This window comes from Arabidopsis thaliana, chromosome 5 (assembly GCF_000001735.4).
Source record: "Arabidopsis thaliana chromosome 5, partial sequence".
Lineage (NCBI taxonomy): Eukaryota > Viridiplantae > Streptophyta > Magnoliopsida > Brassicales > Brassicaceae > Arabidopsis > Arabidopsis thaliana.
In genome coordinates, this window is record NC_003076.8 from 1,695,601 (window position 1) to 1,723,244 (window position 27,644).

At 36.8% G+C, this 27,644-nt stretch overlaps 9 protein-coding genes across 14 annotated transcripts; 5 read left to right on the forward strand and 4 right to left on the reverse strand.

Moving 5' to 3' along the window:
• Nucleotides 1-116: 116 nt before the first annotated feature.
• AT5G05670 (signal recognition particle binding protein) lies at nt 117-2,591 on the reverse strand. 2 transcript variants are annotated; one of them, NM_120649.5, is made up of 7 exons: nt 2,467-2,591; nt 1,793-1,976; nt 1,357-1,439; nt 1,112-1,198; nt 858-1,006; nt 601-732; nt 117-505 (listed from the first exon to the last, which is right to left on the reverse strand). In NM_120649.5, the coding sequence occupies exons 2-7, from the start codon at nt 1,932-1,934 to the stop codon at nt 316-318; spliced, it is 783 nt and encodes a 260-aa protein (NP_196186.1). In that variant the 5' UTR covers nt 1,935-1,976; nt 2,467-2,591; the 3' UTR covers nt 117-315. The 2 variants fall into 2 exon arrangements, with proteins under 2 accessions (NP_196186.1, NP_974735.1); NM_203006.3 differs by having other exon boundaries at nt 2,423-2,591.
• AT5G05675 (uncharacterized protein) lies at nt 298-529 on the forward strand (the record flags this gene model as incomplete). Its single annotated transcript, NM_001342832.1, is given in 2 exon segments — nt 298-367; nt 378-529. The coding sequence occupies 2 exon segments, from the start codon at nt 298-300 to the stop codon at nt 527-529; spliced, it is 222 nt and encodes a 73-aa protein (NP_001332548.1).
• Nucleotides 2,592-2,669: 78 nt separating the features above from the next.
• MOS7 (nuclear pore complex protein-like protein) lies at nt 2,670-7,059 on the forward strand. The gene is made up of 9 exons (NM_120650.4): nt 2,670-3,052; nt 3,379-3,530; nt 3,656-3,778; nt 4,027-4,171; nt 4,299-4,360; nt 4,792-5,008; nt 5,244-6,167; nt 6,258-6,507; nt 6,604-7,059. Exons 1-9 carry the CDS (start codon nt 2,765-2,767, stop codon nt 6,873-6,875), a joined length of 2,433 nt encoding a protein of 810 aa, NP_196187.1. The 5' UTR covers nt 2,670-2,764; the 3' UTR covers nt 6,876-7,059.
• On the reverse strand, nt 7,040-11,348 carry CPD (Cytochrome P450 superfamily protein). Of its 3 annotated transcripts, NM_001085066.1 has the most exons (9): nt 10,909-11,187; nt 10,590-10,823; nt 10,249-10,398; nt 9,913-10,161; nt 8,090-8,176; nt 7,918-7,996; nt 7,726-7,832; nt 7,504-7,634; nt 7,088-7,406 (listed from the first exon to the last, which is right to left on the reverse strand). In NM_001085066.1, the coding sequence occupies exons 2-9, from the start codon at nt 10,746-10,748 to the stop codon at nt 7,307-7,309; spliced, it is 1,062 nt and encodes a 353-aa protein (NP_001078535.1). In that variant the 5' UTR covers nt 10,749-10,823; nt 10,909-11,187; the 3' UTR covers nt 7,088-7,306. The 3 variants fall into 3 exon arrangements, with proteins under 3 accessions (NP_196188.1, NP_001078535.1, NP_001031838.1); NM_120651.3 differs by having other exon boundaries at nt 7,040-7,406; nt 10,590-11,348; NM_001036761.1 differs by having other exon boundaries at nt 7,504-7,632; nt 10,590-11,187.
• Nucleotides 11,349-17,069: 5,721 nt separating this feature from the next.
• ATE1 (arginine-tRNA protein transferase 1) lies at nt 17,070-20,131 on the reverse strand. Of its 2 annotated transcripts, NM_120652.4 has the most exons (6): nt 19,907-20,131; nt 19,707-19,745; nt 19,464-19,614; nt 18,133-19,233; nt 17,594-17,951; nt 17,070-17,466 (listed from the first exon to the last, which is right to left on the reverse strand). In NM_120652.4, exons 1-6 carry the CDS (start codon nt 20,037-20,039, stop codon nt 17,350-17,352), a joined length of 1,899 nt encoding a protein of 632 aa, NP_196189.1. In that variant the 5' UTR covers nt 20,040-20,131; the 3' UTR covers nt 17,070-17,349. The 2 variants fall into 2 exon arrangements, with proteins under 2 accessions (NP_196189.1, NP_001331417.1); NM_001342833.1 differs by having other exon boundaries at nt 19,464-19,745.
• Nucleotides 20,132-20,179: 48 nt separating this feature from the next.
• Nucleotides 20,180-20,949, forward strand: AT5G05710 (Pleckstrin homology (PH) domain superfamily protein). Its single transcript, NM_120653.6, has one exon. The coding sequence runs from the start codon at nt 20,343-20,345 to the stop codon at nt 20,775-20,777; it is 435 nt and encodes a 144-aa protein (NP_196190.1). The 5' UTR covers nt 20,180-20,342; the 3' UTR covers nt 20,778-20,949.
• A 321-nt stretch (nt 20,950-21,270) lies between these two features.
• AT5G05720 (RNA-binding (RRM/RBD/RNP motifs) family protein) lies at nt 21,271-23,941 on the forward strand (the record flags this gene model as incomplete). Its single annotated transcript, NM_120654.2, has 11 exons — nt 21,271-21,272; nt 21,388-21,498; nt 21,566-21,680; nt 21,763-21,795; nt 21,961-22,026; nt 22,119-22,400; nt 22,573-22,638; nt 22,767-22,962; nt 23,147-23,229; nt 23,434-23,653; nt 23,760-23,941. Coding segments are annotated over 11 exons (1,356 nt in total).
• On the reverse strand, nt 23,933-27,333 carry ASA1 (anthranilate synthase alpha subunit 1). 2 transcript variants are annotated; one of them, NM_120655.4, is made up of 9 exons: nt 27,022-27,333; nt 26,628-26,812; nt 26,340-26,535; nt 25,676-25,827; nt 25,441-25,556; nt 25,100-25,346; nt 24,956-25,012; nt 24,644-24,877; nt 23,933-24,550 (listed from the first exon to the last, which is right to left on the reverse strand). In NM_120655.4, exons 1-9 carry the CDS (start codon nt 27,209-27,211, stop codon nt 24,140-24,142), a joined length of 1,788 nt encoding a protein of 595 aa, NP_196192.1. In that variant the 5' UTR covers nt 27,212-27,333; the 3' UTR covers nt 23,933-24,139. The 2 variants fall into 2 exon arrangements, with proteins under 2 accessions (NP_196192.1, NP_001190231.1); NM_001203302.1 differs by having other exon boundaries at nt 23,975-24,550; nt 24,956-25,346; nt 27,022-27,310.
• Nucleotides 24,366-24,566, forward strand: AT5G05735 (uncharacterized protein; the record flags this gene model as incomplete). Its single annotated transcript, NM_001342834.1, has 1 exon — nt 24,366-24,566. The coding sequence occupies one exon, from the start codon at nt 24,366-24,368 to the stop codon at nt 24,564-24,566; it is 201 nt and encodes a 66-aa protein (NP_001332671.1).
• Nucleotides 27,334-27,644: the final 311 nt, after the last annotated feature.

The following is a 27,644-nucleotide window of genomic DNA, read 5'->3' on the forward strand; positions in this document are numbered from 1 at the left end:
CGGCTTAGTTAAGACAGTTTCTAGCTTATCCCCAAGGACTTCTCGCGTTATCTTCTCGAAGTTGATAAGCACGATCACTTATCTATGATTATCCTCTTTTCCTTTTTTGCAAGAGAATTAAGTCATTTAACATTTCCTTAAAATCATTCCGATTTAAAACAGATTATCTAACTCGAAAATACAGCTACTCAGTTTTGAACACCCTAAATCATCCAAAGATCTCATATACAAAAGGATCTCTAAACTCAAATCAAAGTCACAGCCCAAAGCATAAGAAACTTGTGGTAGATTCAATCTATGAAGGCATGTTGGAGCTCATGGCTTGATGTATTCTCGAATGAAGTCTTCAATCTGGATGGTTTCTCCGGTAAGTCCAGATGCCTCAGCGACAGTGACTTTGTTGGAGCAATGCGTGAAGGAGAACACTTCTCCCTCAATTCCAATGGTGAAGTCATTCGCTATATCAGCAGTAGAGACTGCACTCCTTGAAGCCCTCAGTTTCTCACTGCAAAAACTCATCAACCAATGATGATTAGCTTTTATGCAGGAAGATAGGCTTTATATATAAGAAAATTTTGTCAAGAAAACTGAAATTCTTACATTTCTTTCTCCATTTGCTTCCGGATAAACTCCTTGGTGTGTGCAGTGAGTTTATCGGTCTTGTTACAGCAAAGGAGGACTGGAATCTTCTTCTTGACAACATTCGCATTGGTCAGAATCTCGTATAGGTACCTATCACCATAAAAAACCATGGCAATGCCTCATTTTCAACATTGAGATGCAAACATATGCAAACATGTCTCTTATCTGTGTCTTACAATGCGTGTGTGTGGAAGAGAGAGGGTGTTTGAAATTACTCTGAAGCTGCACGACAGTTTGGGAGGAACTCCAAGGCATCCACTACGAACACAATGGCAGCTGCTTGGGGCAAGAATTCTTCTAGCTTGGGTCGAAGCCGAGAGTGCCCAGGAACATCAACAAGATGAACAGGCTTGATTTTTCCTTTCTGTCACAAAGAGCAAGCACGGGACATGGTTTAGTAATATGTTATTCCATCCATCACAATCAACTGCACGTGTTGTTTACAACAGAACACAGTAAGATTCTTTACCTTAGTATTTTCACTGTGAAGAACAAAAGTGCCTTCATTTGGTTCCATTGATGTTACAGTGCCCTGATGCGACGATCCATCTCGGAGCTGCCAATCAAACAATTATCGTGTTATAACTCTCCAACAATGACCTAGTCACTCACACTGACTCACAATAGTGACACATTACAAAAAAAAAGTACATTTGAAGGAAAGTCATAAACAATATTCATATGAAAAAGGTAACGTCAAGCCAAAACACTCACTTGGTAAAAGAGCACAGTCTTTCCACTTCCGGTCAGCCCAGAAAGGAGTACAGTGTTGGATTTGGTACGTCTGACCAGGCGAACTGCATACCCCAGCAAGAACAACAAGTTTAGCAACAAAAGATCAAAAGTTTGTTTATGTATAATCAAAGAAAAATCATGAATAAACCTCAGAAATTGCAATAATAGTTCTAATTCCAATACACAAAATACTCTGGCTTAATCACAAGTCTAAAATGGTACCATGAGAACTATAACCTCTGCAGTTGTAAACAATAGCAGGCAGAAGAAAAGTAATTGAAGACATTTAGAAGAAGAACAGGCTATATGTCCTTATCAATGGCAAACAAGATACTACCAGGGGGAGATCTTACATAAATAAAGCAATTCTACTAGGAAAGGATTAAGAAACAACAAAGTGGTGTCTAATACATACTGGATAGGAAGAGCAAGATGGTTGTAAACAACAAAACACCAATGGCGGCATACAGCTGATTCGGTGGTATCTTCTGAAGATATTCAATTCCTTGATGCGACCACTGCTCAGCCAGAATTTTCAGATCTTCCAAGTTCTCCATTACTCTCTCAAGTTTCACTTCTTCTGCCAAGCTGTTCAAAACCTGCATCCAGAGATGTAATTCATTCCTCTTAAGACATAAAAATAACCTAGAGTTAACTAGAAAACTCTCTTCTCCTACACAAACAACATGCATGGGAATAATTTAAAACTGCTTCCTGAAAACAAAAATTGAAATCGGAACTCTCTAATATTTGCAAACATTATATCAATACTGGTTCTCACATTATCATGTTCATCCTTGTGATAAACCCAGTACAGTGACAATAATCATCTTGTGAACAAGGAACACAATTTGTTTATCCCAATTTAAAACCAGTTTTACCAGATCAATACAACCCGTAGACCCATACACGATCATCCCAAGTTATGAAAAGATAAATGCTAATCCTACATTGATGCGCTGTTTCAACGAGATGTAAAAAAATACAAACAGATTCCTCTAAAATTCCAGATAATGAATATAGACAAACAAGAGCTAAAATTTACCCAAGAGTAAATGAATCCATTTGGTGGAAGAGATAGAAACGCACCGATGGGAGAGGAGGCGGAAGACGAATACAACGACGGTGGAAGCGGAGAAGAACACGGCGACGATGATTTAGGGTTCAGATTTAATTTTATATATTAAAACCAGTTAGTGCTTCTTCATTTCAATTTGTTTCGAAGATAGTTAATGGGCCGAATAAAAGCCCATTAAACGTCAATACGAAGTCGTTTCAACTGTATCTGCTTCATCGCTTCTTTTCTCCCTTCTCTTCCCGCCGTGAATCTGGTGTCTGTGTCTGCATCTCCTTCCGACGAAAACAGATACACTCGAGTGAAGAAAGTATGAAATTTAACTTTAACGAGACAGAGGATGCACCAGATTCACGACGATCTCCGACGCCCAAAGAGCCGGTTAGGTGGGTTCCTCTCCAGAGCCACCCGGTTTTCGCTTCTCTTCCTTCCTCCCAAGATGAACCCGCCGTGTCGCAGCTGTTTCCGAGAAATTTCATGGCTTGGGACGGAGACTCGCGCGTATACTACTGGGATTCGAGACGATATCTCCTTCACCGATTATCTCTGCGCTTGGGTGAACCTGAACCATCCTCCGTCCTCGCCGCAGTCCCGTCCAAGGTCATTTACTCTCTCTCTCTCTCTCTCTCTCTCTCTTTCTGTTTTCACCGCTAAGTCGGCCAAAATGAGTATTGAAAAGAAGATTTATCGAAAGCTCTTTTTTAGTGCTGACATTTTACTGACTTTGAGAAATTAGGTTTAGGAAGAGTTTGAGAAATTAGATTTCTTACTGATGGATGATAATAGGAAGATCTTTTCTACTTGCTATGTACTACTGTCAAAAACCTTTAGTTTTCCTCTGTTGTCTTTGCTACATAAGATAAATTATAGGTGATTGATTCATCATGTAGTGATTGACTAAGCTTTACTAATAAATGATATTATAGGTGATGCAACCAGACCTTCAGGTGACATTTTCTGTTAGCAAAATCTCCATCAATAAGTCTGGATCAGCTGTACTTCTTGCCGGCTCAGATGGGATATGTGTGATGTACCTATTTGGACGTGCTTCTGTGATAGAAGACAATGTCATTTGCAGGTAGTGATTAACGTTACCCTAATAAGATGCATTTATATTCATTGTTATCTTGATTATGATGTTATCTTGCTTAAATTAATGGCCTTCTGCTTATACGTTATCACTTCATAATCTATGTGTTGCAGGGTAGTTTCTATTGGTTCAGAAATCTATACTAGTAGTGACAGTGCCATAACCTTGCTACAAGCATCGTGGCACCCTGATAGTGACACCCATTTGGGAATTCTATCCTCGGATGCAGTTTTCAGGTAACAATCTTTTCGGCTGATAGTGAAGGTGGATGTACATGTCAATATATTGATCAATATCATTATGGAAAGATGTTAGAGAAATTGTAGAAAAAATCAGTTCCTAAGGTTGTAGATTGTTAGTTTCTGCCATGCAATGACTTACTATGTTACCATCTGGTCCAGTCTCTCATTATAAAGAATCAAATCGTTTTATTTAATCCTGATTTAAGAGCTTTTTAGCTTACTAAAAGATATTTGTATGCTAGGCTTTTCGATTTGTCTTCAGATACTGAGCTACCAGAGCAAGAATATTATCTGCAGCCCGGTGAGCCAGGAAGATCTAGAACAGCTTCATCAATTTATCCTGCTGATTTCAGTTTTGGAGGAGATCATCTGTGGGATAGATTTACTGTAAGTTCAGTACAAATTCTTGCTCCACTTGTTTGATAACTGACAGTGATTTTGTTTAGTTGTCTTGTCAAATAGAGCCTTGAGGATTACATGTTTAGGTCTTGACCTAATCTTTCAATTGGTGCAGGTCTTTATATTATTCACTGATGGTTCAATTTATATCTTATGCCCCGTTGTGCCATTTGGAAGGTAGGCAGATGATGGTTCTTTCTCCTTTTCATTTCTCTCTGGCAGTTTTTTAATTAGTTTCTTATCGCTTGAAGTTGTACCTGGTATGCTAAGTTTCCAAGATAACATTTATCAATTTTTTGTGGTTTTCTGGTTTCTTGAACAAGATATGAATGATTCTCATTAAGCTGTTTTAGATCCCAAATCTAGGCTCATTTGAAGCTTTTGAGGGGTAAAATCAGCTGGGTCCCATGATTCCTTTGATGTATCAAATAGTTTATGCATGTTGACGCGGTGACGACTTGATATGCAACAGATGCATTCCTTCCACAGACTATCCTCTTTATGTCGAACTTCTATAAGTCATGGAAGATGTTTTAGTTCGTTGTGATGTTTTGTGTTTAACTGCCCTTGAGGTTGACTGAGATTGCTTCGGATGTATATTGCAACAGTGTTTACAAATGGGAATCCGTAATGGAGATTTACAACGATGCTAATATGTATGGGGTTAAGTCATCCAATTCGTTAGCAGTTAGCAACTCCAGTCTGGCTATTGAATGGTTGGAAGCTACATTTCCAGATTTGACTGAGCAAGGAACTAGAGGTGAAAATATATTGGTGGTGAAAGCTCAGCCTTATGCTTTGCTTGACGCATCACTGGCTTTACAGGTATGAATTCCTCATCTTTTTGAGGGGCTCCTCGTAGATTTTAGCTGTTTCACCAATGTTCTAGATATGTGGTTTATAAGCCAGTGGTCTTCATCACAGATTTAAACCCTCCTTAACTTGATTCGGAACACGGACGGGATAAAAGAGATGACACATACACACATGTTCCCTAAGTGTTCTTTGTTTGTCTACTGTTTTCCTTGTAATGCTGATCTCTTGTTTTCCTTGTGTACAGGGCCCTTTATATAAAGCATCTAGTGGCGACGGAGATGAAGATTTCGCTGTTCGGGAGGCAGAATGTAAAGGCCGGGCAGTGAGTCTATTATATAATCTTGTTAGCAAAGATTCGATTCTGGTAACTGCCTGGAGTGCTGGACAATTACAGGTTGATGCCCTGGTTGATGAAATCCAGCCTGTTTGGATATCTGGTAACTCATCTCGTCTTCGCATGAACTCCCACAACAAAATACAAGGAGTTGCAATGATTTGTGAGTCAAACATAAGTGAGCTTCCAGTTGCAACTTCAAACCTGCCGCTCGATCACACTGTTTGGTTAGGGCATCCACCACCACTGTTAAGACTTGCAATGGTTGATTTGGCTCTCCCCAAAATGCGTGAAGGTGGCTCTCTTGTTACCTTGTTTGCTGACTCCCTTTTGCCAGAACGAATATACTCCCTTCACGACGGTGGCATTGATTCAACAGTCTTACACTCTCTTCCCTTCACAAGTCAGGCCAGTGGAAAAGATGAAGCTCTCAAAACGCCATCTGTTCACACTGTCCTAAGTACATGCCAAGAAGAATCCGCTGTATCTCCTTTGTTGGGTTTTGTGCCTCTGTCGGATTCGTTTGGGTATTCATGGATCGTTGCAGTCTTATCCTCAGGAGAATGCATTGTGGCAGAGATGAAAACTTGGGATCTCTTGCTTCCAATTCATGTCAGTACGGATAAGACAGTGTCTTCAAGCGCAATAGAGAAAAAAGAGCAAGAGAACTCGTGCATCATAAGCAAGGAGCTCCTTGCAGGTCCCAAAATTAGAATTGCGCCCCACGCTTTACCTAACCAGCGTTCAACTCCAGCCAATTCCGTAGAAGGCAGATCAATTCTGCTTGACTATGTCAAACTTTTCCATGAAAACTACATCGAATATGCACACAAGGTGAGAAAGAAGTCATGTAAACCCAACACAAAAACGTCAATGTGTTTTCTAACCGATTTTACTAATGAGATCTCTTTGTGTTTTTTGCAGGTCCACTTTGAGCTGCAGCATCATGCTCCTAACCTGAAGAGAATAATCGATGACCAACACCAGCGGCTTGCTGAGGCAAATGAGAAAATATCAAAAGTTGAGAAAAACCAATCTTTTCTGGAGAAAAGGATTGACAAAGCAATTGAAAGACATGATTCTCTTGAACAATGCTTGCAACGTCTCCGTAGCTTGCCTGGTACACACAAGAAACCTCTGACGAGAGCAGAACTGGATTTTAAATCGGAGCTCGGTAAATCAAATATCCCCCATAAATTTTGTCCGCAAAAGGATATACCGGAACCCATTTCATCATCTTTTCTTTTCGCTTATAAATGAAAAATTGCAGATCAATATGCGGGAGTTGAGGTGGATGCGCTTCAATCATCCATCGAAACACTGAGAGCAAGAGTGAAGAAGTCAACTCAAAAATCTCACAAGGGCACAGTAGTCGCAGCTAGTCAGAAAAAGCAGTATTCAAAGAAAAACTTAATTCAAGATACACAAATGTCACAGCTTCAGTCCACACTCGCCAAACTATCCCTGATGAATAGCGATAACTCCAAGAAAGTCAAGATCGTGGAATCTGCGCTGAAATCGCAAGAAAGCAGTTTCATGTAGTCACTCACTGTAACAGGGACGCAGTTATCATTTCCTTGACTGACTAAATCCTGTTCAAATTTGAATATATGTGCTGCACCAAATTTTCTAACTCTCTCCTTGTAAGTTTTGTCTGTTAAATCAAACTACGGTATTACTTTAATTTGTCTCTACAAATGGTCATTTTCTGCAAACTATTCCTATGAACTCATAAGACTACAAAGAGTAGGTCAAGCAACTCATGTTTGAACCATTGAAGCAGAAGAGATTTATGCAAGCATAAGGTAAACAAAAGTTTTTTTTTTTTATGTACACAGAAGCTAAGGCTTTATAGAGTAATGATAACTTTTATTGTCAAACACTAGACCCACAAGGAGGCAAAAAAAGAAGAAGAAATTAATCCTGAAAAATACTGTTGTTCTATAAATAAAATCAGATGGGTCTCTTCTTCTTCAAGTAGCAAAATCACGGCGCTTCACGAAGATCGGGTACCGTTTCTGCGTTCTTGTAGTTGGAAAGAAAACCAGCTTGTCTTGCTCTGCAGGAACCCAACTGTTCAAACAAATTTACAAAACAAAATCAAATCAGTCTCTTTAGCCTTTTGAAATGGAAAACAGAGCTACTATCTTCTATGTGAAGGTATATATACCTGAAGCCTGTCACTAGGCGGTGAAGGAAAACAGAGAGTGCAACCCTAGCCAGCTCGTAACCGGGACATAGCCTTGGCCCTCCACCAAACGGTGTGAACACATTAGAAGGGCCTGTCGTTACCGAGTTGCTCTGTTCCACAGAATTGCAATCGTTCAATAACTCAAAATCAAGAATGCAAAGAAAGAACACCCAAACCAAGTTCAGGGCTTAAAATACAAACCTGCCATCTCCAAGGGTTGAAAGTGCGAGCATCTTTGAAGTGGTTTGGGTCTAAATGAACCGCTCTAAACGATGAGAATACTTTCCACCCTTTTGGAATTTTATAACCTGGTTTTGTTCCAGTTTTCTAAATGTTAAGTTTTTGATACAGAATGGACTCTTTTTACTCATTTTAAAAGTTAGATTATTTTACCTTTGATCTCAACATCCGTCATTGCACGTCTGAAAACACCGCCGATGATGTTAGCCACTCGTAGCGTCTCATTAACCACCTGAATCAAAATAGGTTTATAAGATACTGATGAGAAATGACTAGAAAGAAGATAAGACAAGAATTCTTAAGAGCTTTAGGTAAGTACACTTACACATTGTGTGAATGGCATTGACTTGTAATCACTCCATTCAAGACTATACGAATCACTCTTCATTGCCCTAATCTTTTCATGCTCTTCCTGTTATATTCAACCAAGCAAATACCAAATCAACCAACAATAAAAGAAAGAAACAAGGTGTAAAAGCAAAATTAATTAATTAGGTCACCGGTCCAACCGTTTTTTGAACCGGTTGGTCATATTCGAAGCACTAATGAGTAAATGACTAAACTAGTGAATATAGTAGTACCATCCTTGGAACAAAACTAGTGACATCAACAAATAATTAAAATATTAAGAACCAATGGATGAGAAGCTTGTCGGTCGCGCATAGCACAAACATATTTATGATAAAACTTTTATCTTTAATGTAAAGAGAGATTTATTGGGGGATAATCGGACAAGTAAGATAAAAAAAGAAGATGAAAGTTGTTGGCAAACAAACAAAACAAAACAAAAGAAGAAGATGAGGTTTGGTAAAAGTGTGATTATGCATGCAGTTCAGGAGACAAATTAGTCAAATCTCTGAGACTGTAACTCCTTACATTTTACAATTTCCTTATTAAAATAAAACTCTAAAACTGAGGTGATGATGTTGTCTATTTTCGAAAATGACTACTTTGACTTTTACGGTAATTTTAGTACCTTTTACACTTTTCAGTTTTCACCTTTCAAAAAGCTCACACCCACTTAATAATATGCTTAATCTTAGATTATAAACTCATCGAATAGACAAATAGAATGAAAGCTTACGTTTTCTAATTCATTATTTGTTGACGGAAAACAAAAACTTTGAAACCAGTTTAGTATATGATATACATAATTTGAAATAGTGAATAGCAGTACTAGATCGTCTTACCCGGCTAATGTCGCGTATTTTAATTTTCTTGATACCTAACCATTAATTAACCAAGATTGAAGGCTATAAACAAAAACCTTATTCTAAACCAAAAACAAAAAGTCTTTTTTTTTTGGCTACTATCAATTATTAGTATCAACCGACTAGATTGTACTGTTGCTTACTTGCTATGTGAACTAGTAGTTCATTGGAGACCTAAGCCGTTTCATTGATGTGTGTGTGTCCTTTTTATAATAGTTTTTATTAATTGCAAAAAATCTAGACACCCGTGTGAAACGTAAATGATGGAGAAATTTAGAGGCCAACATGCACATATCATTATGCTCCCATTGTTGTAGTCTCTGTCCCATTTCTTTCTTTCACCTTAAATTTTATTTTTCCCCCAACTACTTCTTCCCATCTCTTAATTACTTAAGAAAATGAAATAAGCTTAAATCAGTAAGATTGTCCCCACAAGAAAAAGTTCATATTAGTTGATAACAACACATCACCGTGTTCTAATTCAATGTTTTCCACTCTTTTCGTTATTTTGTTGAAAGTACAGAAATGTAATTTAATTAGTTTTTCAAAGAAAAGAAACAAAACCATTTTTGTTTTGATACCCTAAACCCCAAATAAAGCAAGAGCAGGGTAAAACATGCGCCGGTGGTCCTTCAAAAAAACGGTTTGCATGCAGATGCAATGTAGTGAACACTGAATAGATCGAATCTTAATTTTTTAATATCTTTTCCAAAACACTAAATCTTGTTGATTCGCAATCAAACCAACTACATAACACCTAAAATTTCATTCATACGTGTCGTGTTTTTCATTCGCTGTGTATACTCTTTTAAAAATAATTCAATCAAAATTCGATACTAAAATCGAATATTTTTCTCAAAGTTATTCTTTATTAATTAAATACGAACCATGTATATAAATAAGTAGAGAGATTATTTACCAAAAATGGGAAAATTACCTTGAGTTGAGCAAGAGCTAAAGGAGTCTCGGTGAGAAATTTGACGGCGAGAGTCATGATCGTGGAGGTTGTTTCATAACCGGCGACAAGTAAAGCCACCAAGAAGTCAACAATCTCTTCATCGGAAAATCCATCATCCGCCGCAAGCAACGCCGCAAGCATATCTTTCTTTCTCTCCGCTCCTTCTTCCTCCTCCTCCCTCCTTTTCATCACCACCACCGTCAACGCCTCCGCCACCTTCCTCCGCGCCTAAAATACACACACATATATTAGGATATATATTCTCAAAATATGATTGAAATAAGAAAGAATTAGTAAATGAAACGAAATATATACTTGGATGGCTTTGCGGTAAGTGGTGGAGAAGAGAGGGAGAGGAAGAGAGAAGAAGCCTTCGATGACAAGAAGATACTCTTTCCTTAAACTCTCACTCCATTCCCCTGGATCAAAGCTCATCAACTGCTTCACCGTTAGCTCAAACGTTATCTGCATCATACATCATCATCATTAATAATCATCAATCTATGCATGCATGCGGTGGTGACTCGGCCTGACTCACTGAGTCACAAACTCGGTCCGGGTTTTTATTTTATTTTTATTATAAAAAAAACATAAGTGAGAAGGCCGAATAAAATAATAATATAATGTTTTTGATAAGCAAGAATTTTTTTGGTTACCTTTTTGGCTTCTTCCATGAGGAGAACACGAGAAGACCAAGAATCAAGATTAAACCGGACTAACCGGTCAATATCAAGCATGAGATGGTCTTTAATGATTGAAGAATTAGCAAAGCTCATGGTGAGAGAGTGCATACGTTTATGCAAAGAACCTTTCATAAGAAGCAGAGAGTGTTTCCCCAAAAGGTTACAAATGGAAGCAGGATAAGAACACTCAAAAAGCTTCCCTTCGTTCTGAAGAACAAACCGGTTCGTTTCCGGGTCAGCTGAGAAAATCGTCGGTTCACCAAAAAGATGCGTCATGAAAACCGAACCGTACCGGGCTACTCTCTCGTCGATGAAAGGCTCAGGGTTCTCTGTTTTGTAAGCTCCGATCAGCTGAAAAGTCTCTCCTATCAGAGGGAGACCAAGGCTTCCCGGAGGCAGACCCATCCGACGGTAACGTGTACGGCGGAGTAGGAGGAGGAAGCCGGCGGCGATGGAAGAGAGGAGGAGGAGAAAAGCGGTGAAGGCCATTGAAGAAGAAGATGATGATGAGAGAAGAAGAGAGGATGAGGGAGAGAGAGTATTAATGGAGAAGGGGAGAGTGGGCACACGGGGGGTTTCTGCATAAAGTAGGACCTTTCATCATTATACTCTTTTGCATTCTTCTTCTTTTCTTTTCTTTTTCTTCTAAATTATAAGTAATTTTCTAAAATACAGTAAGCAGTGAATAATAACTTCTTCATAAAATATGAATTTTTTAAATAAGGATAAAATATTTTCGATACTATTCTAAATTTTGTTTCAAACATCTCTAACACACAGATTTTCAAATTTATCAGAGAGCAAAATTCTATAATTTAAAAGATTTAGTGCCTTAAAGAGTTATATTTTTTCTGTATTATAACTAAAACATATTTGGCATGTACGAAATTAATTATAGTAAATATAGATGAATTTGTGGGTTGTCTATGTATATTATTAACTTTTATGCACATGGTAATGGAATCATGATTTTCTTACTATATGTAGAATCATTTATATAATTTGGGATTGTATATCATTTGCTGGTAAAAAAGTAATTCCGGTAGCTTTATTCCGTTTATTTTTGGAACCAGAATGTTTATGGTTTAGTGTGTTTTCGTATTTGGTTGCAGAGAACTCACACATGCATATGCTAAATATTATTTATTCAACTTTTAACTTCTGATTTTTTTTTTTTTTTAACTTCTGATTTCGTCATGATAATTTGATTGTAACTGGACTTAGCTAACTTCAAAAGACACTTAAGTGAAAAGAAATCGAACCAATTTTAATCCATTGATTATCGATCGGTTTGTTGATGACATCAACAAACTAGTGACATCAACAGATAATTAAAATATATTAAAAGGATGTTAATGTGAAATTCTTATTGAATATTAATTATTGTAGAGAAATGGAGGAACTGATGAATCATAGGTCAAGAATTTTGGTTCCATAATTACATTTTGTTTGGATCCTTGTTGATTTTTCAATCTATGTATATTGGCCCATGTTTTTGTTTGGTTGTAGATCTTACACATCCAAGCACCTCTCTATAAAAAAAAATAGTTTCTGATTTCGGTCTTTTTGATTTGATTATATATAAATGAGAAAACTTATTAGTTTTGATGGACATGGATTCAAATTAACAAACAAAACTCTACATGAGTTACAGTGGAGGATAGGAGTTGTGAGCTGTTCTTCTCTACTGATTTGCGTTTCGAATTGTTTTTCTAGTATTGCATTTGCATTTGCCCAAATTGAGACTTTACTTAGTGTAGGAATCTAATTATTATTTTTGGAAGTTTCATAATTATTTTATCATACTGATTTAGAATAAATTTTGTAAAAACATTTTAAAAGAAACTAATGTTTTTCTTACTAGTGTCTAGCGACGGCTAATGGTTATATTTTTAAAAAATATCAATCAACAAGTATCCCTATACCAACATGGCTCGAAACCAGTACATGGGGGATGGGATCACTGTGGAAGTACCACTTGGCCAGTGGCTTCATTTCGGATTGGCTTGCCGATTCCTTACAAAAAATAAGTCGTATGAAAGTGAAACGAAAATTTTAAATTGGTATAGAAATTTTGCAAACTATAGTTCGATGAATGTAGTCAGTGTTAGATTCAAAAACATATACTGGATATACATTTGCATCATTAGTTTTCACCAAGATCAAACATGGTTATGAGAAAATAGATAATCACAAAACATTATCTTTCGCACAAAACTAAGAAAAAAAGTTGATGAAAGAAGAGTAGCATGTGCCTTGTTGGTCCACAAATTGCCTATGAACACTTCACATGTCTCTCTCTTTCCCTCACCCAAAGTCCCCATTTCATGAGTTTCCCATCATCTCTTTTCTTTAAAAGATATATTTCTTTTCTCTAATAAAGTTAGGCCTCTTCATAATTTATTAGTGATAATACCAATTATGTTCAGTACTTCATGATGAGTTTTGATGTACTTACATGTGACTTTTACGCGGTATACTTTTTAAGGACATGATATAGAAAGGTGGGTCGATACATACATTTGAATTGAAGGATTGTATATGTTTTTGGACTTAGTCTTAATCAAATTTGGTTGGATTTGGGGTTTATTTGATTAATCACACCTTTGGACGATAGTATCAAATACTGTTGCTTTATAGTTTCAATTTATTTATCACTATTACCATATTTACCTTTCTCATCCACTCAGAAAAGAATGATTTAATTTATATATGTTGAAAACAAAAATGTATGAATTAGTTTATACACCCAAGGCGAAGAGGAAAATCGGTCAATGGAAAAAAGAGCATAGAGGAGTAAAAAAGCAAAGGAGTAGCTATAGAAGTAGTGATTAGCAACACTTGCCTCTCTTAGCTCTAAGTTTGATTTGCCTTTTTATCTTCTACTTCTTATATGCTATGGAATCTCAGTGAGTCCCCCACCTAAGATCAAATCTTCAATCATTTATAACACATGCACTTAGTATTAAAATTACGACACTAAGATCTAAGTAAAACCTATTTACAAAAATGACATCATTTAATATCGTATAAATAATTTTCAAAAGTGCACAAAACCTAGAGAACGTTGAATGTTATATGAAACAATCTCGTTCACGCTTTTCGTTTACCACACCATTATGCAATAATCCTAGTTAGCTTTAATGCATTTTTTTTTTTTTAGCTTTAATGCATTTACTTATATGTAGCTATAATATAGGGGAGAAACTAAAATGACTTGGTCAAAATGTTAACTCGATCACATTCTCTAATGATTCCATTATCAGTTTATCACCTTTAATCTTGGTGGGAAACCAATTTAATTAATTATTTCTGAAACCACTAATAACTTATATTAGTTCGAAGTTTTAAAAAATTCGGAGTGTATGTTATAACATACTTTAGAAGTATCTTCGGAGACCTTAAGATATACTTGTACTGTTGTACACATGTTATCTCATTATCGCTTTAAAACGTATGGCGTCTATGCGTACCTAAAGATCCATTTTGGTGTATTAGTACGTAGGCTCATTTATTTGTATTTCAAAATTTATGTATGTGTATATATATAGAAAGAAAGAAACGGAACCAAAAAGATGAAAATAAATATATTTAATGATTTGTTTTTGGTCATTTGGCAGATATATACTAATCTTGGGATAAATGAAATAAATACCACAGTAGGAATAAAATATAATCAGTAAAAATTAGTGCAATTACCTAATAATTTAAAATATCATCTATACTTGTAAGATAAAAGGGGATCTAAATTCTTATGTATCAATAATAATGCATATGTTATTGTTGACCCTAAACCCCATCCCCATCCTCATGTTTATTTCCTTCCTCAACAAAGCAAACACTCAAAAGCGAATTGCTAAAAGCAGAAATAGTTCTTCCAGTTGTTGTTGTTTTAAAAAAATAAAAATATATATTACATTATAAATGCTAGTGGCTTTTAAATTAGTGTTATTTTCAATTGCTCCTAAACTATTTATAGTATTTCTTTAATTTTTCTTTAGATAGCACACTCAAGTTCCCAAACTTTCTCTGATTCTCTCCATGTAGAGGTGAAGTTTACCACTAGGATACATTAGTATCCCCTCCAAGAGGTACCCTTTTAAGAATTCATATGGGTAGGTTAATAAACTTAAATTTTAGTATTATATTTCGTCGATATATATGACTTTTTGATTTTATAATAATTTACGTACATAACATTCTCAAGTTATATAAATATGTAAAATCTCGTGTTTTCACAATAAAAATCTATGATACACATAATTTTTGTTATAGTAAGTACTACTTTAATTTAACTGTGACAATTATGTTAGGGACATTATAAGATATATGCATGTTCATTCTTTGAAAAGGATACAGAGTAATGTTTGAAGAATTTTACCATAGTAAAATAAGAAATGAGTTATTCATTTACGTTATTGCTCGTAAATAGAAATGTTTACGTTCTAAATCTAAGGATCCCAAGTGGCATACAAAGATGAAACAATTTTTACACAAAGATCGTTCTCAATAACACGTGATGAAAGCGAAGTCATCATAATCCAAATATGTGCATTATTCTATTATTATATATGAATTTCACTATTTTAATCTTCTGAATATTTGACACGTCTTCGTGTCCATTAGTTGCTATAGTTATAATGACGATCACAATTAAACAGAATATACTATACTCTTGTGTTAGTGGGTAAGAGTTTTCAAAAGAAGAATGCATGATAACTTTGTCGCATTAACCTGTGTCCTTGGGATTAATATAAGTACATTGATTATTTGATCATATTTTCTTTTTAGCTCATCCACATTATACAAAAAAGGTTTGATATATAACTTAAATACATCGGACCAGTAAATATATAATTAAATTAGGGAAATATAAGATAAATTTTAATATTCAAACTTAATATATGTATTTACTTATAAATTTAGCAGCATTTTCTATTAGGCCATGGCTAGGCCAATGCATGATGCCTCGTCTGAGAATTGACATAAATGAGTCACGGCTGTGAGTATTTTGTAGGTTACAAAACCTACAATAGCTAAATCACATATCATAAAGCAAGCTGAAAATAATTCAAACCATATAAATATGACACGTGAAATCCCCAGATATATCACCTCAATTGTTGCATATATATATTTTTTGTGTGTGAAAAATAACAAAACATTCGGTTCTTCCATATACTGTTTGAGTATTAATCTGAAATTTGGACACCAAACGTTAAAACTAATAATAGATGAGTGGGATGAAGAAGATGTGTTGATTAGACAAATCACGAGACAGACGACATACCATATCTTAAAAATCCACGTGTGAAGTGACAGTTTTGAGCTTCTGTCCAAAAGATTTAAGATGCCTCTCTACCTCTTATTTGTCTCCTATTGTTTTGTAGTTTAGTTATCACTCTCATAATCTGTACTTGATTGTGACCCGTACACATAATTCCATTATTACATCTCATTTTTTCGTAGTTAACGTTAAATCGTACGTATCATATCCGCAAATTGATTTTGTCATTTACCCTCCAAATAATCATTTCCTTTTTTTTTCCCCTTCCAAAGCAAAGTTCTTTCCCACAAACCTTTTACCTTGGAAACGAAAGAGATTGAGTTTTAGTGTCCTTTCCTATTTAGGACAATCATATGAACTCAATGAATAAGTTTTTTTTTGTGGTAATCATGTTTCTCTAAAATAAAAAATCAGTAGTTAGTAATATACTTACGGTTAGTTTATTGATGTCAATATAGAGATTATACGTAGATGATTGATATTTATATATCACGGAGAATAATATATATACGTGTGATATAAAGCCAACAAAGATCTTATGGAATATGGTAGAAGACTAAAGAAAACATGAAAATTGATCCTCCGACTGTTAATTTACCACGCAACCAAAAAGAACCAAATGAAATAGTAACTTTTGCTGTGTCGGGTCGTGACTAGATTTTGTGTCGTTGTGAAGAAAAGCTTCAAAACTCTTTGGATTTAAATTGGTAGTTTCAAATACATTTTAAAAAAGAAAAAAAGAAGAAGAAGATACTCCTAGTAGGAGAAGTAGCTAGCGGTCAAAAGGGTCAAGAAAAAAAAAGAAGATTACGGAAGACGAGGAGGGGCACACGTGTGAGAGATGTGGTAAAAAGTGTTCTGCTGCAAAAATTCTGAGAATGTTAAAAAAAATTTAAAAAACCTTTATTCTTTTTTACTTAACACTTCCCAAAGTCTGAAATCTGCTCGTGTGGGCCTTTGCCTTTCTTTTTCACTGTCAGGCCTCCCCACGTGCGCCTCTCTCCTCCTCATTCCCTTTCTCCTTTTACTATTTTTTATACATTTATATCTGTAATGCTGAATTGCTGATATGTAGCTCGATAATATTACAAATAATATAGTTTTGGATATCTCCCAATAGTTATTATTATAAACTTTTATTATCGTAATAAAACCTCTCTATTTGTAGTTTGTTTCTTGCAAAAATTAAAAAGCATAACAAAACCATATGTACGTACCAAAGATTGACAAAAACTACTTCATGAACAGTAAGTTAGTTTTCAACTTCTTGGACAGAAATTTTTTCAATATAAAGGTAATCAGAAAATACAAACTTAAAGAAAGACACCATGTACAAGTCTCATAGTCATAGATATACAACAACTGAAACATGAATACAAACAATTTTGAGTTTTATCTAATGACTAATGGTACCAAAGCTCAATGGAGCTTGGTATTGTTGAAGCTTCAGTTGATTTCATACACCATTCTCTCTGAAAGCTCAGCGCCCACAACCTTGCGGTAGCTTTGTAACATCGGTTCCAGTTGCTTCCTGCCTACGGGAGTTATGATCTGCCGCATTTCCTTCCAAATCCATTTTTTTTTGTTTAGTTGTCATCAATATGAGGAGAGTTTGATAATGCTCAATAAATACCCAATTAGCTATGATAATTCAAAAAGAAACAAAAAAAGAAGAAGAAGTTTGATGTACCTTGTATCTATATTGGGATCCATAAAGACCGATAAGGATGTTGTTAATGTCGTTATCTTTGGATCCAGGGTCTGACTCAATATGAGAGTCCTCTGATTCAGTCTCATACATTTCCTCATCATCATCATCATCATCATCATCATCCTCATCCTCATCTTCATCCTCATCACTGCAGCCCATAAAGTTATCATTCGTCTCCCCTTGTTCCATGTCTTCATGTTCACTTGCTGCTGGTTCCACGAGAGTTTCAGAAGCACCAGCTAGTAAAGAACATTGATTATGTGAAATAGCAATATCGGACAATATGACATATGGCTTTTTATCAAGCATCGGCCTTGCTACTTCAAATGGAACCCACCTGGAAACACAACTCCGAGTGTTAAAAACTTACATTTACCAGTCTCTTCACTTCAATGACATGTCTAAGAAGAGGACATAAATATCTTTTTACAAGTACCAGAACTTCATATGAGAGGAGATCAATGATAAACTAAGGCATAGAGTAAAAAAATATACGACTCAGTTTGGTTGTAACTTACTGGAAACGGAGAGGACATAGAAGCTCAGATGGACGATAGGCTGCTTTATATCTCATCTTGCTGCAGGAATGTATATAATAACCAAGATAGTAATACTGAAGAGAAGGGCAGCGAGCTTGGTTCTCTATAACCCAATTAATTTCTTGAATGGCAGAATATTTTCCGAGCGATAAGAATGCATAGTCTGGATCCCAGAATAAGTATACACTTGACAAACATTTAGGAAGAATGTCTACAACCCCGACGGCAATTAGGCGGCCATCAATTCTATATTGTTGGTGGAAAGAGCCGAAGCCACAAGGCGGAACCTTTTCATCACCTGAAGGTTGAACATCTATTAAAGGAGAGTCGACCAAAAACCTTCTGTATGAACTTTCTACAACGTGCCCTGGCTTATCATTGTGCACTTTCAGCTGATACCGTTTGTATAACTCATGTTCTTCAGGATCAAAACTAGACCTTTTCAAATGTATCTCCAGCTTTCGCTTTCTTGCCTGATGGTTTTCTGAATCCTTCTTAGCGTGAAGGGTTTCACTTCCATCTAAAGAATTGGCTCCTCTCGAGATGTTACCATTAGGTACAACATCTCTATCAGAAAAAGAATCTTTGGCAGATGAAAGGAAATTGATATGGCCCTTACAGACTTTGATAGACACATCAGGAGTTTCCCCCACCTTATGCATTGCACTCAACAACATCTCAGAAATAGTTTCAGGTGATAATCTATTTCCTTCTGCACTATTTATCCCCTCTTTCTCAGATGTCTGGATGCGTTTTATTGCAGCTGCTATTGGAAAAGCAATGTTGCTGGTGTATAAGATTTGTTCTGTTCCTTCAGCTAGTTTCTTTCTTCTAGCACAGAAAACCTTCTTCACTGAAGCTTTTGGTATCTGCATATTAGACGGGAATTCCCCACTCCGTATGCATAATTGCACAGCTTGGTCAATATTTTTAGACAAATCATCCATAACTGCTTCAACTTTCTTATTCTCTTCACTTTTAGCAGCTCCAAGTGTTTTTCTCCTTGTATCTGAAACATCACCAGAGGAAGAAGCACCTCTTTGTTCCCTGGGCTGCACATCTAGTTTGCCATCCAAGAACCTTTGACAAAACATTATTAAGAAAATTCAGGAAGCTCTTCAATGAACGACTTCATTAGAGAAATCTGAAGATCGTGAAGAATATTTACACATCAGAATCATAGATCTCTCCTCATATGCATGTTTCAAAGGTAAAACCTTTCCGACTAAGCCAATAACATGAAACAACTAACACCACAAAAACTTTCATCTATTGATCCAAAAAGAGAAGCAAAGTGAAGCTATATGCACCTTTCTAGTCTTCTAGAAACTCGCTGCTGCTCTTTAGTAGGAACAAAATCACTTGCTTTCAAACGTATCGTATAAGGAGGGCAACACGTTTTATCCATCTCATGTTTGTAAAGATAAGTACCAGATCTTCTCCAGCCTCGGTCAATAAGAGCTACAGAAAAGTAAAGCAAAGATACATAAAAGATCTCTATTCTGTCAACAAAATTGGTTCATCACACATAGAGTCCAATAATAGCAACAAACCTTGGTAGTCATAAACGGTAAGAGTCTGTGCTGATAAACCTGCATTGACATTCACTATGTTTATCAATCATTTATTCATTGGAACTTTAAGATCATAAACAAAATCAATTCTTATCAAGCATATGAGCAATTCGAGAAGATTCTACTCTAATCGATCGATTCAACAACCTAATCCGTAAGAAAAGCAAAATTAAACGAACCGTGAGAGATACTGGACCGAGCTGGGGATTTACAGTAGCCGCAAGTGCTTTTACGGCGGCCATGATCATCGATTACGCTTTCTCTGTTGCTTCCACCGTCGTGGCTACTACTCGCATCGTTTTTCAAAGACATAATCGCCGATTATTCATTCAGAAGAATTTTGCTAAGCTCTTTCCGTTTGGAGAAGAAGACATAATCTTCTTTCACATTTGACTTTTTTTTTCAATATTAAAACATTGTTGCTGACTGTTATGCAATTGGCAAAATGAAGGGGTTGTTATGTAATTATAAATATTTTAAGGGAAGAAAATGAAAAATAAAAACATTTTGGGGCAAAAGATAAACACGAAAAAATAATGGAATCGATAAACAGATTTTCGATAGCATCGGCAGATTTGGATCAAAACCCTAATTCTCCAGTTCAATCTTCGGAAGATGGCAAGCCTGTGGCGAGCAGTAATCGGCGGTCAGAACAACAATTCCGAAGACTACGGAGGCGTAGAGTTCTGGTCAAACCCAGAACGAACCGGCTGGCTCACGAAACAAGGAGAGTACATCAAGACTTGGCGACGCCGATGGTTCGTGCTCAAACAAGGGAAACTCTTCTGGTTCAAAGACTCCGACGTCACGCGTGTGTCACGCCCTCGCGGTGTCGTCCCCGTAGAATCGTGCTTAACCGCTAAAGGAGCAGAGGATGTACTCAACAAGCAAAACGCGTTCGAGCTATCGACGAGAAATGAGACTATGTACTTCATTGCTGATTCGGAGAAGGAGAAAGAAGATTGGATCAATTCCATTGGACGTTCCATCGTGCAAAACTCCAGATCCGTTACCGATTCTGAGATCGTTGATTACGATAACAAACACTAAAGTTTCTCTGTTTTTGTCTTTTGTCAAAGTGATTATGATCACAGCTTTCATTGATGGAGTCTTAAATGTAAATCTTACAAAATCAAGAAATGAAAAGCTTTGTCTCTGCTTGAAAACATGAACTCATATCCGAAAAACATATAATATAAAACCTAATTCTTCAAGGGCAACGCTTCTGGTTCAAAGACTTATATGGTTCTTCAAACATGTACTTACCAAATATGGTAACAGAAGCAATACCTTTTGCACGTGATCAAATACAATAACTTCGTCGTACAGACTAAGATGCATGTATGGAAAGTTCCTCTCGTCATTAAGTGTCCTAAACCCTACCCGCTTCCATTCAGGGCCGGGTCTGGAAGGAACAACAAAATACCTAAAACCCCTCTCCTCTTCTTCTTCTTCCTAGTCCGACACTCTTAGAGTCTTCAAAAACATTGCAAGAAGGAAACAAAATCCATCTTCTTCGTCTATTAGAAACCCTAACTTGAGAATGTAAGTATTGATTTCCCACAACAGTTTTCTTTTTCCTTTAACTAATTAGGTTTAGCAGAAAACAATCAATGTAGGCAAGTTATTTTTTTTTGTTTCGGCCTTCTGTAAATTACAGGTCTTGGATAATCGTTAAGAATCTTCCTTCCAAACATGTGACAGAGGAACGACTTCGAGATGTCTTTTCACGAAAAGGAGAAATCGCAGACGTGAAATTGAAGCGTAAAAGGTACATTCAAATCGAGTGTTTTTCACAGCTAATTCTTGTGTCACTATATTTCGTTTTGCTTTTGCAGTGATGGCAAAAGTAGACAATTTGCTTATATTGGCTTTCGTACTGAACAAGAAGCTCAAGATGCTATCACATATGTTAACAAGTGTTTCATTGATACTTATCGAATATCTGTTGAGGTTATTAATCTTCACTTAATTACTCAGTTTCACTTATGTAGTACTAGTTTCAAATCTAAATCAGATTCTCCTTGGTATATAGGTTGCGGACCCTCCTCCGAGGGAAGAAGGGAAGGTTAATGAAAATAGTGAACATTCTCATGAACAAGATCTCGGCTAGCCTTTCAAACTCTTTTTCTGTTGTCAACATTCTTTATCAAAAACACTCAAACAAATCGAAGCATTCATTGTAACAAAGTTTTTTTGGTTGAATCTATTTTTACGTTCTTTCAAAAAAAAGGAAAATACTGAACATTTTTCTAATGCTTATGCTAAAGGAGACAAAAAGATTAAGAAGAAACCAGAGGTTGATCATGATCCTCAGCTTCAAGAATTTCTTGAGCTTAATAATAAGTTGAAAACCTGGTCCAATGATATGTGTCCATCGGCAACGATCAGGTCTCGCCCGATGGTGCTGATGAGCCTAACAAAGCGAAAATATCATTATTAGATTCTAAAAAGACTAGAAAGATTAAAGTTGTTGCTCTCGTTGGTGATGATGTTTCTGATATGGAATACTACAAGAGTCGGACAAAGAAAAATCTGTCGGATTCGGACAGTGATTGTGAAACTTATGGTTGTGAAGATGCAATTCATGTTTTTCCTATTGATGGGGATATTGAAGCTGACAGAGTTGACAAAGAGTTTACAATTCATGTTTTCGGATTCGGACATCAGGATGTTTAATTTGGATGGTGTTGCAGGGCAATGGAGAAATTAGATAAATTACCTTTCCAGGGGCGGACGTTGAATATTTCACCAGCTAAGCCCCGTGATTATGGAGACCAAAGAAGCACTTGACTTTTAACGAATAGGTGATTATTCTCTAACCTGTTCTTACTTGACTTTTCAGGTTGTTTTCCTTGAACCGATTGAGGCACGTGAAGCTCTGAAGGGAATGGGCGTACAAGCGTTACAAGTAAGCTTTTGTTTCTCTATGTATAAAGTCTAAAATCCTCATTCTTTCTTCCCCTAAAGTGCTTCTTGGAGATAAATGGTTGTCCTAGTCTAACCAAACTGCTTCATCACATTTCCTTATTATTACAGAGATGCTCCCCTGTATCTGGGGCTCCTAGAGATATTCTTGAGCCAAAAGCACTTGCCGATAACAATGAAAATACGAGTGATGTTGAAGAAAATGATGTGAGAAGAAGACTCAACTTGGATCAGCAGGTTGGAATCGATTCGGATATAACTGAGGTATGCCCACTTTATGATTGCTGTGGACGTTTTGAAACCATGTGTTCGTCCTTTTGTGTGGTATTGAAGTATCTGAACTAATTTATGTTCGGGTTTAGTATTACAGTGTAAGTTTCACGTTAGGTACTGAATAATTTATGTTGACTGGCTTCAAGTTTTCTGATCAATCTTGTAACATTTCCTTTAAATAATGCATTATATTTCAGTCAAATGTCCTTTATGTTAAGATTCTGAACTTCAAGACACTGATGAGAGTTTGAAGAAGCATTTGACTGAACTGGTGAAGCAGGGAAAGATTCTGAGTTTTAAGGTAAGTTTTGCTGACAGATGATGATATGCAGTTAACCATCATGTCTGTTTTTTATATGGTTTTGTAGAATTTGACTCCGAAGAGACAGCGACCAGTGTCTACAGAGATCTACAGGTATATTATCCTAGTTAAGTCTCTTTAATTTGAAACTTGAAGTTGATTGGACTCGATGAAGTAGGGTGACAATTTTTTGTTTGCTCCTAGGGAACTGTTGTGGATGGGCATGCTTTGATCTTGAGCTTCTCTAAAAACAAGCCGAGTGGAACGGTTGGGAAAGATTTAGACAAGGACACAATTTTGACAAAGTTACATGTGAAAAATATAGCTTTTGAAGCAACTATGAAAGAAGTAAGACAGCTTTTCACTCCATTTGGACAGATCAAGAGCGTTGGGCTTCCAGAGAGGACTAAGGGAAGATATGCTGGTTATGGTTTTATTGAATTTGAGACAAAGCAAGAAGCTTTAAACGCTAAAAAGGCATTATCCAACACCCATTTCTATGGACTTATCTTGTGTACTCATCTCTCTAGCCTGTTCATCTTTGACATCCTTGAATGCATCCTCAACTCGCTATTTGCCGTCTTTGCAGGTGATCGAGTGGAAAAAGGTTGACAATAGCATGAAGGCGATCCGATATCGTTCTGCTGCCAAGTATGTGGATCAAGAAAACAATAATCCAAAGAAAAGGAAAAGCTCGACAGTTGTTGGTTAAAGAAGAATCAAGTTTGGGAGAATAGCTGAATATTATTGACCATGGTTTCTATTGTAACATTTTTCAGAGCTTCATTAATGGAGTCTAATTGCAATTCTCACAAAATCAAGAAAAAGAAAAAACTTTGTTCTGCTTGTAACTGTTTTATACACATGAACTCGGAGTTCAAAGAAAGCCAGCCTCTGTTCTTGGGCACAATCATTTTTTCACAAATGCAGATTCAGCCAAGTCGATGGCTCGAGCAAGACCAGCGGCTTTGTTCTGGCACTCACAGTGTTCGTCTTGCGGGTCACTATCAGCTACTACACCAGCTCCAGCTTGAAGATAAGCCACCCACTCACGCCGTTTGTTAGCATCCTTGTAAGAGTACATTGTATTGTATTGACATGCTGTCGGAAAAACGATTGTCCTAAGGGATAAAGCAATGTCCATGTCACCAGTGAAGGAGACTCCACCAAAACCGCCACTGTATGGTCCACGCCTCGTTGGCTCTAGCTCATCGATTAGTTCCATAGCTTTGACCTTTGGTGCACCACTAACTGTTCCCACTGGTAAAGCCGCACGTAGTACGTCCCAGCAAGTCAAACCATCTTGTAATTCTCCTGTCACCTACACACAGAATTAGAACTTAAGATATTAAGGAACACACTATGCGAGACTTTAGATATTTGATCTACTACTAGTTATCTAATTAACAATTACCGTGGAGCTTATATGCATAACATGGGAATAACGTTCGATGTTCATAAGCTTCTCTACTTTCACTGATCCGTATTTCGTAACCTTTCCAACATCGTTGCGACCGAGATCAACCAACATGATGTGCTCAGCACATTGCTTTTCATTCTCTAGCAGTTCCTTTTCTAATCTCTTATCCTCAACTTCATTCTTCCCTCTCTTGCTGGTTCCTGCCAATGGCCGATTCACTATCTTGTTCTGCTTCAAATATGATATAAAGGTTAGCTTCAAAAATGATATAAAGATTAATGCAGCTTTGAGAAAAGAGAGATTTACCTGCTTTACTTTGGTGAGAATTTCTGGACTTGATGCTACCAAAATGCATCCTCTAGCCTGAATAACAGAACGAAAACAGCATTGATGGTTTATCCACAAGTACAAAATGCAAAGTTGTTGAGAAATGTTCTCTCCATCACCAACCTGCAAATAACCCATATACGGACTTGGATTCACAACTCTTAGTGCTCTATAAACTTCAAAGGGGTCTGCAAATGTTCGCCGCTCAAAACGTTGACTCAGCACGATCTGAAATATGTCTCCTGCAAGTATATGTTCTTTGGCCTTGACCACAGCCTCCTTGTACTCTTCGCATGTCACGTTTGAATTATCCAAAGATGGCCCAAATTGTCGTGTCTGAAGATTCACGTTACCTGCAGCCAGTTTTGGCCTGCATAGATTCACAGCGGAAGAAAAATGAACAACTTTTAAGAATAGTAGCCAAACGGAGCTGAAAAACTTAATCAATTCAAAGAGATACTCACGGCTCAATATCATGTAACTTGGCCACCAAGTTCTCCAAATGTTGCATTCCATTACTGTATGCCTTTTCGTAAGGAAGGCTCCCATCTAGTCTAATCCAGTGAATGACATATGCTTTCTGTAAAATTTTACAAGGAATCTCTAGTCACCACTTCAAGAACAAGATAACGCATAAAAAGGAAACTAAGATGCATGTCTCAGTTAATCATAAAACATGGATGGTGACAAAATGATTACCTTTTCCACGTGATCAAATACAACTACATCGTCGTACAGACCAAGATGCATGTCTGGCAAGTTCCTATCATCCTCAGGGGCCTTTGAAAATGGCAATTTCCTCTTCTCAACATAACGAACAGTGTCGTACGAGAAAAAACCAACCCACCCACCTATCATAATAAAGAAATCTTACTAAGAGATACCACTTCATGAACAAGATAAAGCACAAAAAGTAAACTAAAACACTAAGGGCAATCAATCTTCTATCTAAAAGCGCGAGAAAAGATATTCAAGAACGTAAAGGCGAATTGGGCACAAAAGGTAGAGGGAAAACTAGATCACAACAGGGACAGAATGACCAGCATAAGAAAGTTCTCTACTTTATCAATTGCTCTTGCCTCTTGGGAAATCAGACGTACATGTTTACAACTAGGAATCCCATGACCCCATATGATATGGTATGTAGTGAACACGGGTTACGTGCATTAATTGCTAAATGGTTTTGAGATAGAAATCCATGAAACTTGACATTTAAAAAGATCACTCAAAAGCAAGAGCTTGTCTCGAAGACATCCATACCATTATCACATATCCCCAGTCCTTAAAACTAGTGGCTTCATTCCTTTTAAGTTAACTATTCTAGAAAGTGACTCATTATAAACAATAAAGAAGAATCTCTTACCACAAAACGCATCTGGAAGGTCCTGAACTAGTTGAGGATCAGGGTTCCATTTCTCAGAGATTTTTCTTGGGATCTCCATTGGATCTTCGACGAATTCCTCAGTCATGGTTTCATTGTTGTGATCCATTACAATAACTTTATTCTCCTTTGCCACGATCTCCATCGCAGGCTGAGCCCCAACAACGCTATAACGACCCTATCGAGACCAATCACATCAAAGAAACAATTAGGAACTGAGACATATTAACAGATAAAAAGGATATGTACAAAGAAAGATTATATACTTACAACGCTAGACATCTGAGAACCAGGCTCAACGGACTCGAAAAGAAAGCTAGGAGCTTCACGGTCATCTTCTTTGACCAAACAACGGTAAGCAAGAACAGGAGTAAGCTGATCAGAGAATATACAGCGGTAAATTGGTATAAGGTTTGTACTCTTAGAAGCATCTGCCAACTTCTTTGTATCACTTACTGCAGAGAACAAGTCCAAAAACATGTATCAGAACTGTTTTCACGCTTAAGAAGATTCACATTCACAATCAAACCAATCAAATTAGTCAGAGAATAGAAATTATAAGCTTGACATAAATGTCGTTCAACCATTTTCCCGCATTTTATCGGTAAAAAATCAAACAATCAAAAACCCAAATTAAAAGAAAAAACGAAGAGCATTGCTTCACCTATTGAAGCTTCCGGAGAAACAGAGACGCATTTAATCGAACGGAAAGAAGGCGCGTAAGCCGAGCTTCTACCGGAGTATCCAGTAACGGTCACAGAAGAAGAAGAGAGATAACGAGAAGCAACAGAAGGGAGAAGCCGGCGAGAGAAAGTCAGTGCTTGCATCGTCGCTACGTTCATAGAGGAAGACATTGTAACGGCTAAGAACTCGGTGGCGGCCGGAATGTTTGAAGATCGGAGAAGAAGATTCAGAGGTGACGGCTAAATGAGTAAATTTGATTAGTGATTATTCTACGAGATGTGGCATATTTATAAAGAAGATGACCATGTGACTTATTTAGCAATTTACTTTAATACCCCTTACCTGTATTTTCCAATTTCCCTCATTTTTTCACTATAAGTCATGTGCATGAACCATGAAGGCAGCGAACCCTTTTCGGAAAAACTAAGCAAACTTGTCATTCACAAAGATATTGCATCAGTTTCATAAGCAAACGATACGAACGGTCGTCTTTCTCAAAAGTCAAAAACCCTTATCTTCTTACTTTAGTGTTCGAAAAGTCTTTCTTTATTAATGCCATTACAAGACAATCCTCAAGTATGCGTTTTTCATTTTTTTCCAACA

Coding starts and splice junctions, on each gene's coding strand:
- AT5G05670 (NM_120649.5), bottom strand. CDS start 1,934: ATGGAGAACTTGGAAGATCTGAAAATTCTGGCTGAGCAGTGGTCGCAT. Junction 1,440..1,792: donor CATCTTGCTCTTCCTATCCA/GTATGTATTAGA, acceptor TGGGGTATGCAG/TTCGCCTGGTCAGACGTACC. Junction 733..857: donor AACTGTCGTGCAGCTTCAGA/GTAATTTCAAAC, acceptor TTATGGTGATAG/GTACCTATACGAGATTCTGA.
- MOS7 (NM_120650.4), top strand. CDS start 2,765: ATGAAATTTAACTTTAACGAGACAGAGGATGCACCAGATTCACGACGA. Junction 3,053..3,378: donor TCGCCGCAGTCCCGTCCAAG/GTCATTTACTCT, acceptor ATGATATTATAG/GTGATGCAACCAGACCTTCA. Junction 6,508..6,603: donor GGATTTTAAATCGGAGCTCG/GTAAATCAAATA, acceptor GAAAAATTGCAG/ATCAATATGCGGGAGTTGAG.
- CPD (NM_120651.3), bottom strand. CDS start 11,105: ATGGCCTTCACCGCTTTTCTCCTCCTCCTCTCTTCCATCGCCGCCGGC. Junction 10,162..10,248: donor CTTACCGCAAAGCCATCCAA/GTATATATTTCG, acceptor TGTGTATTTTAG/GCGCGGAGGAAGGTGGCGGA. Junction 7,997..8,089: donor CAATGCCATTCACACAATGT/GTAAGTGTACTT, acceptor ATTTTGATTCAG/GTGGTTAATGAGACGCTACG.
- ATE1 (NM_120652.4), bottom strand. CDS start 20,039: ATGTCTTTGAAAAACGATGCGAGTAGTAGCCACGACGGTGGAAGCAAC. Junction 17,952..18,132: donor CTATGTCCTCTCCGTTTCCA/GTAAGTTACAAC, acceptor TTGTGTTTCCAG/GTGGGTTCCATTTGAAGTAG. Junction 17,467..17,593: donor GATCCCAATATAGATACAAG/GTACATCAAACT, acceptor TGGATTTGGAAG/GAAATGCGGCAGATCATAAC.
- AT5G05710 (NM_120653.6), top strand. CDS start 20,343: ATGGCAAGCCTGTGGCGAGCAGTAATCGGCGGTCAGAACAACAATTCC.
- ASA1 (NM_001203302.1), bottom strand. CDS start 27,211: ATGTCTTCCTCTATGAACGTAGCGACGATGCAAGCACTGACTTTCTCT. Junction 25,828..26,339: donor CCTTCCAGATGCGTTTTGTG/GTAAGAGATTCT, acceptor TTATTATGATAG/GTGGGTGGGTTGGTTTTTTC. Junction 25,557..25,675: donor TATTTGATCACGTGGAAAAG/GTAATCATTTTG, acceptor AAAATTTTACAG/AAAGCATATGTCATTCACTG.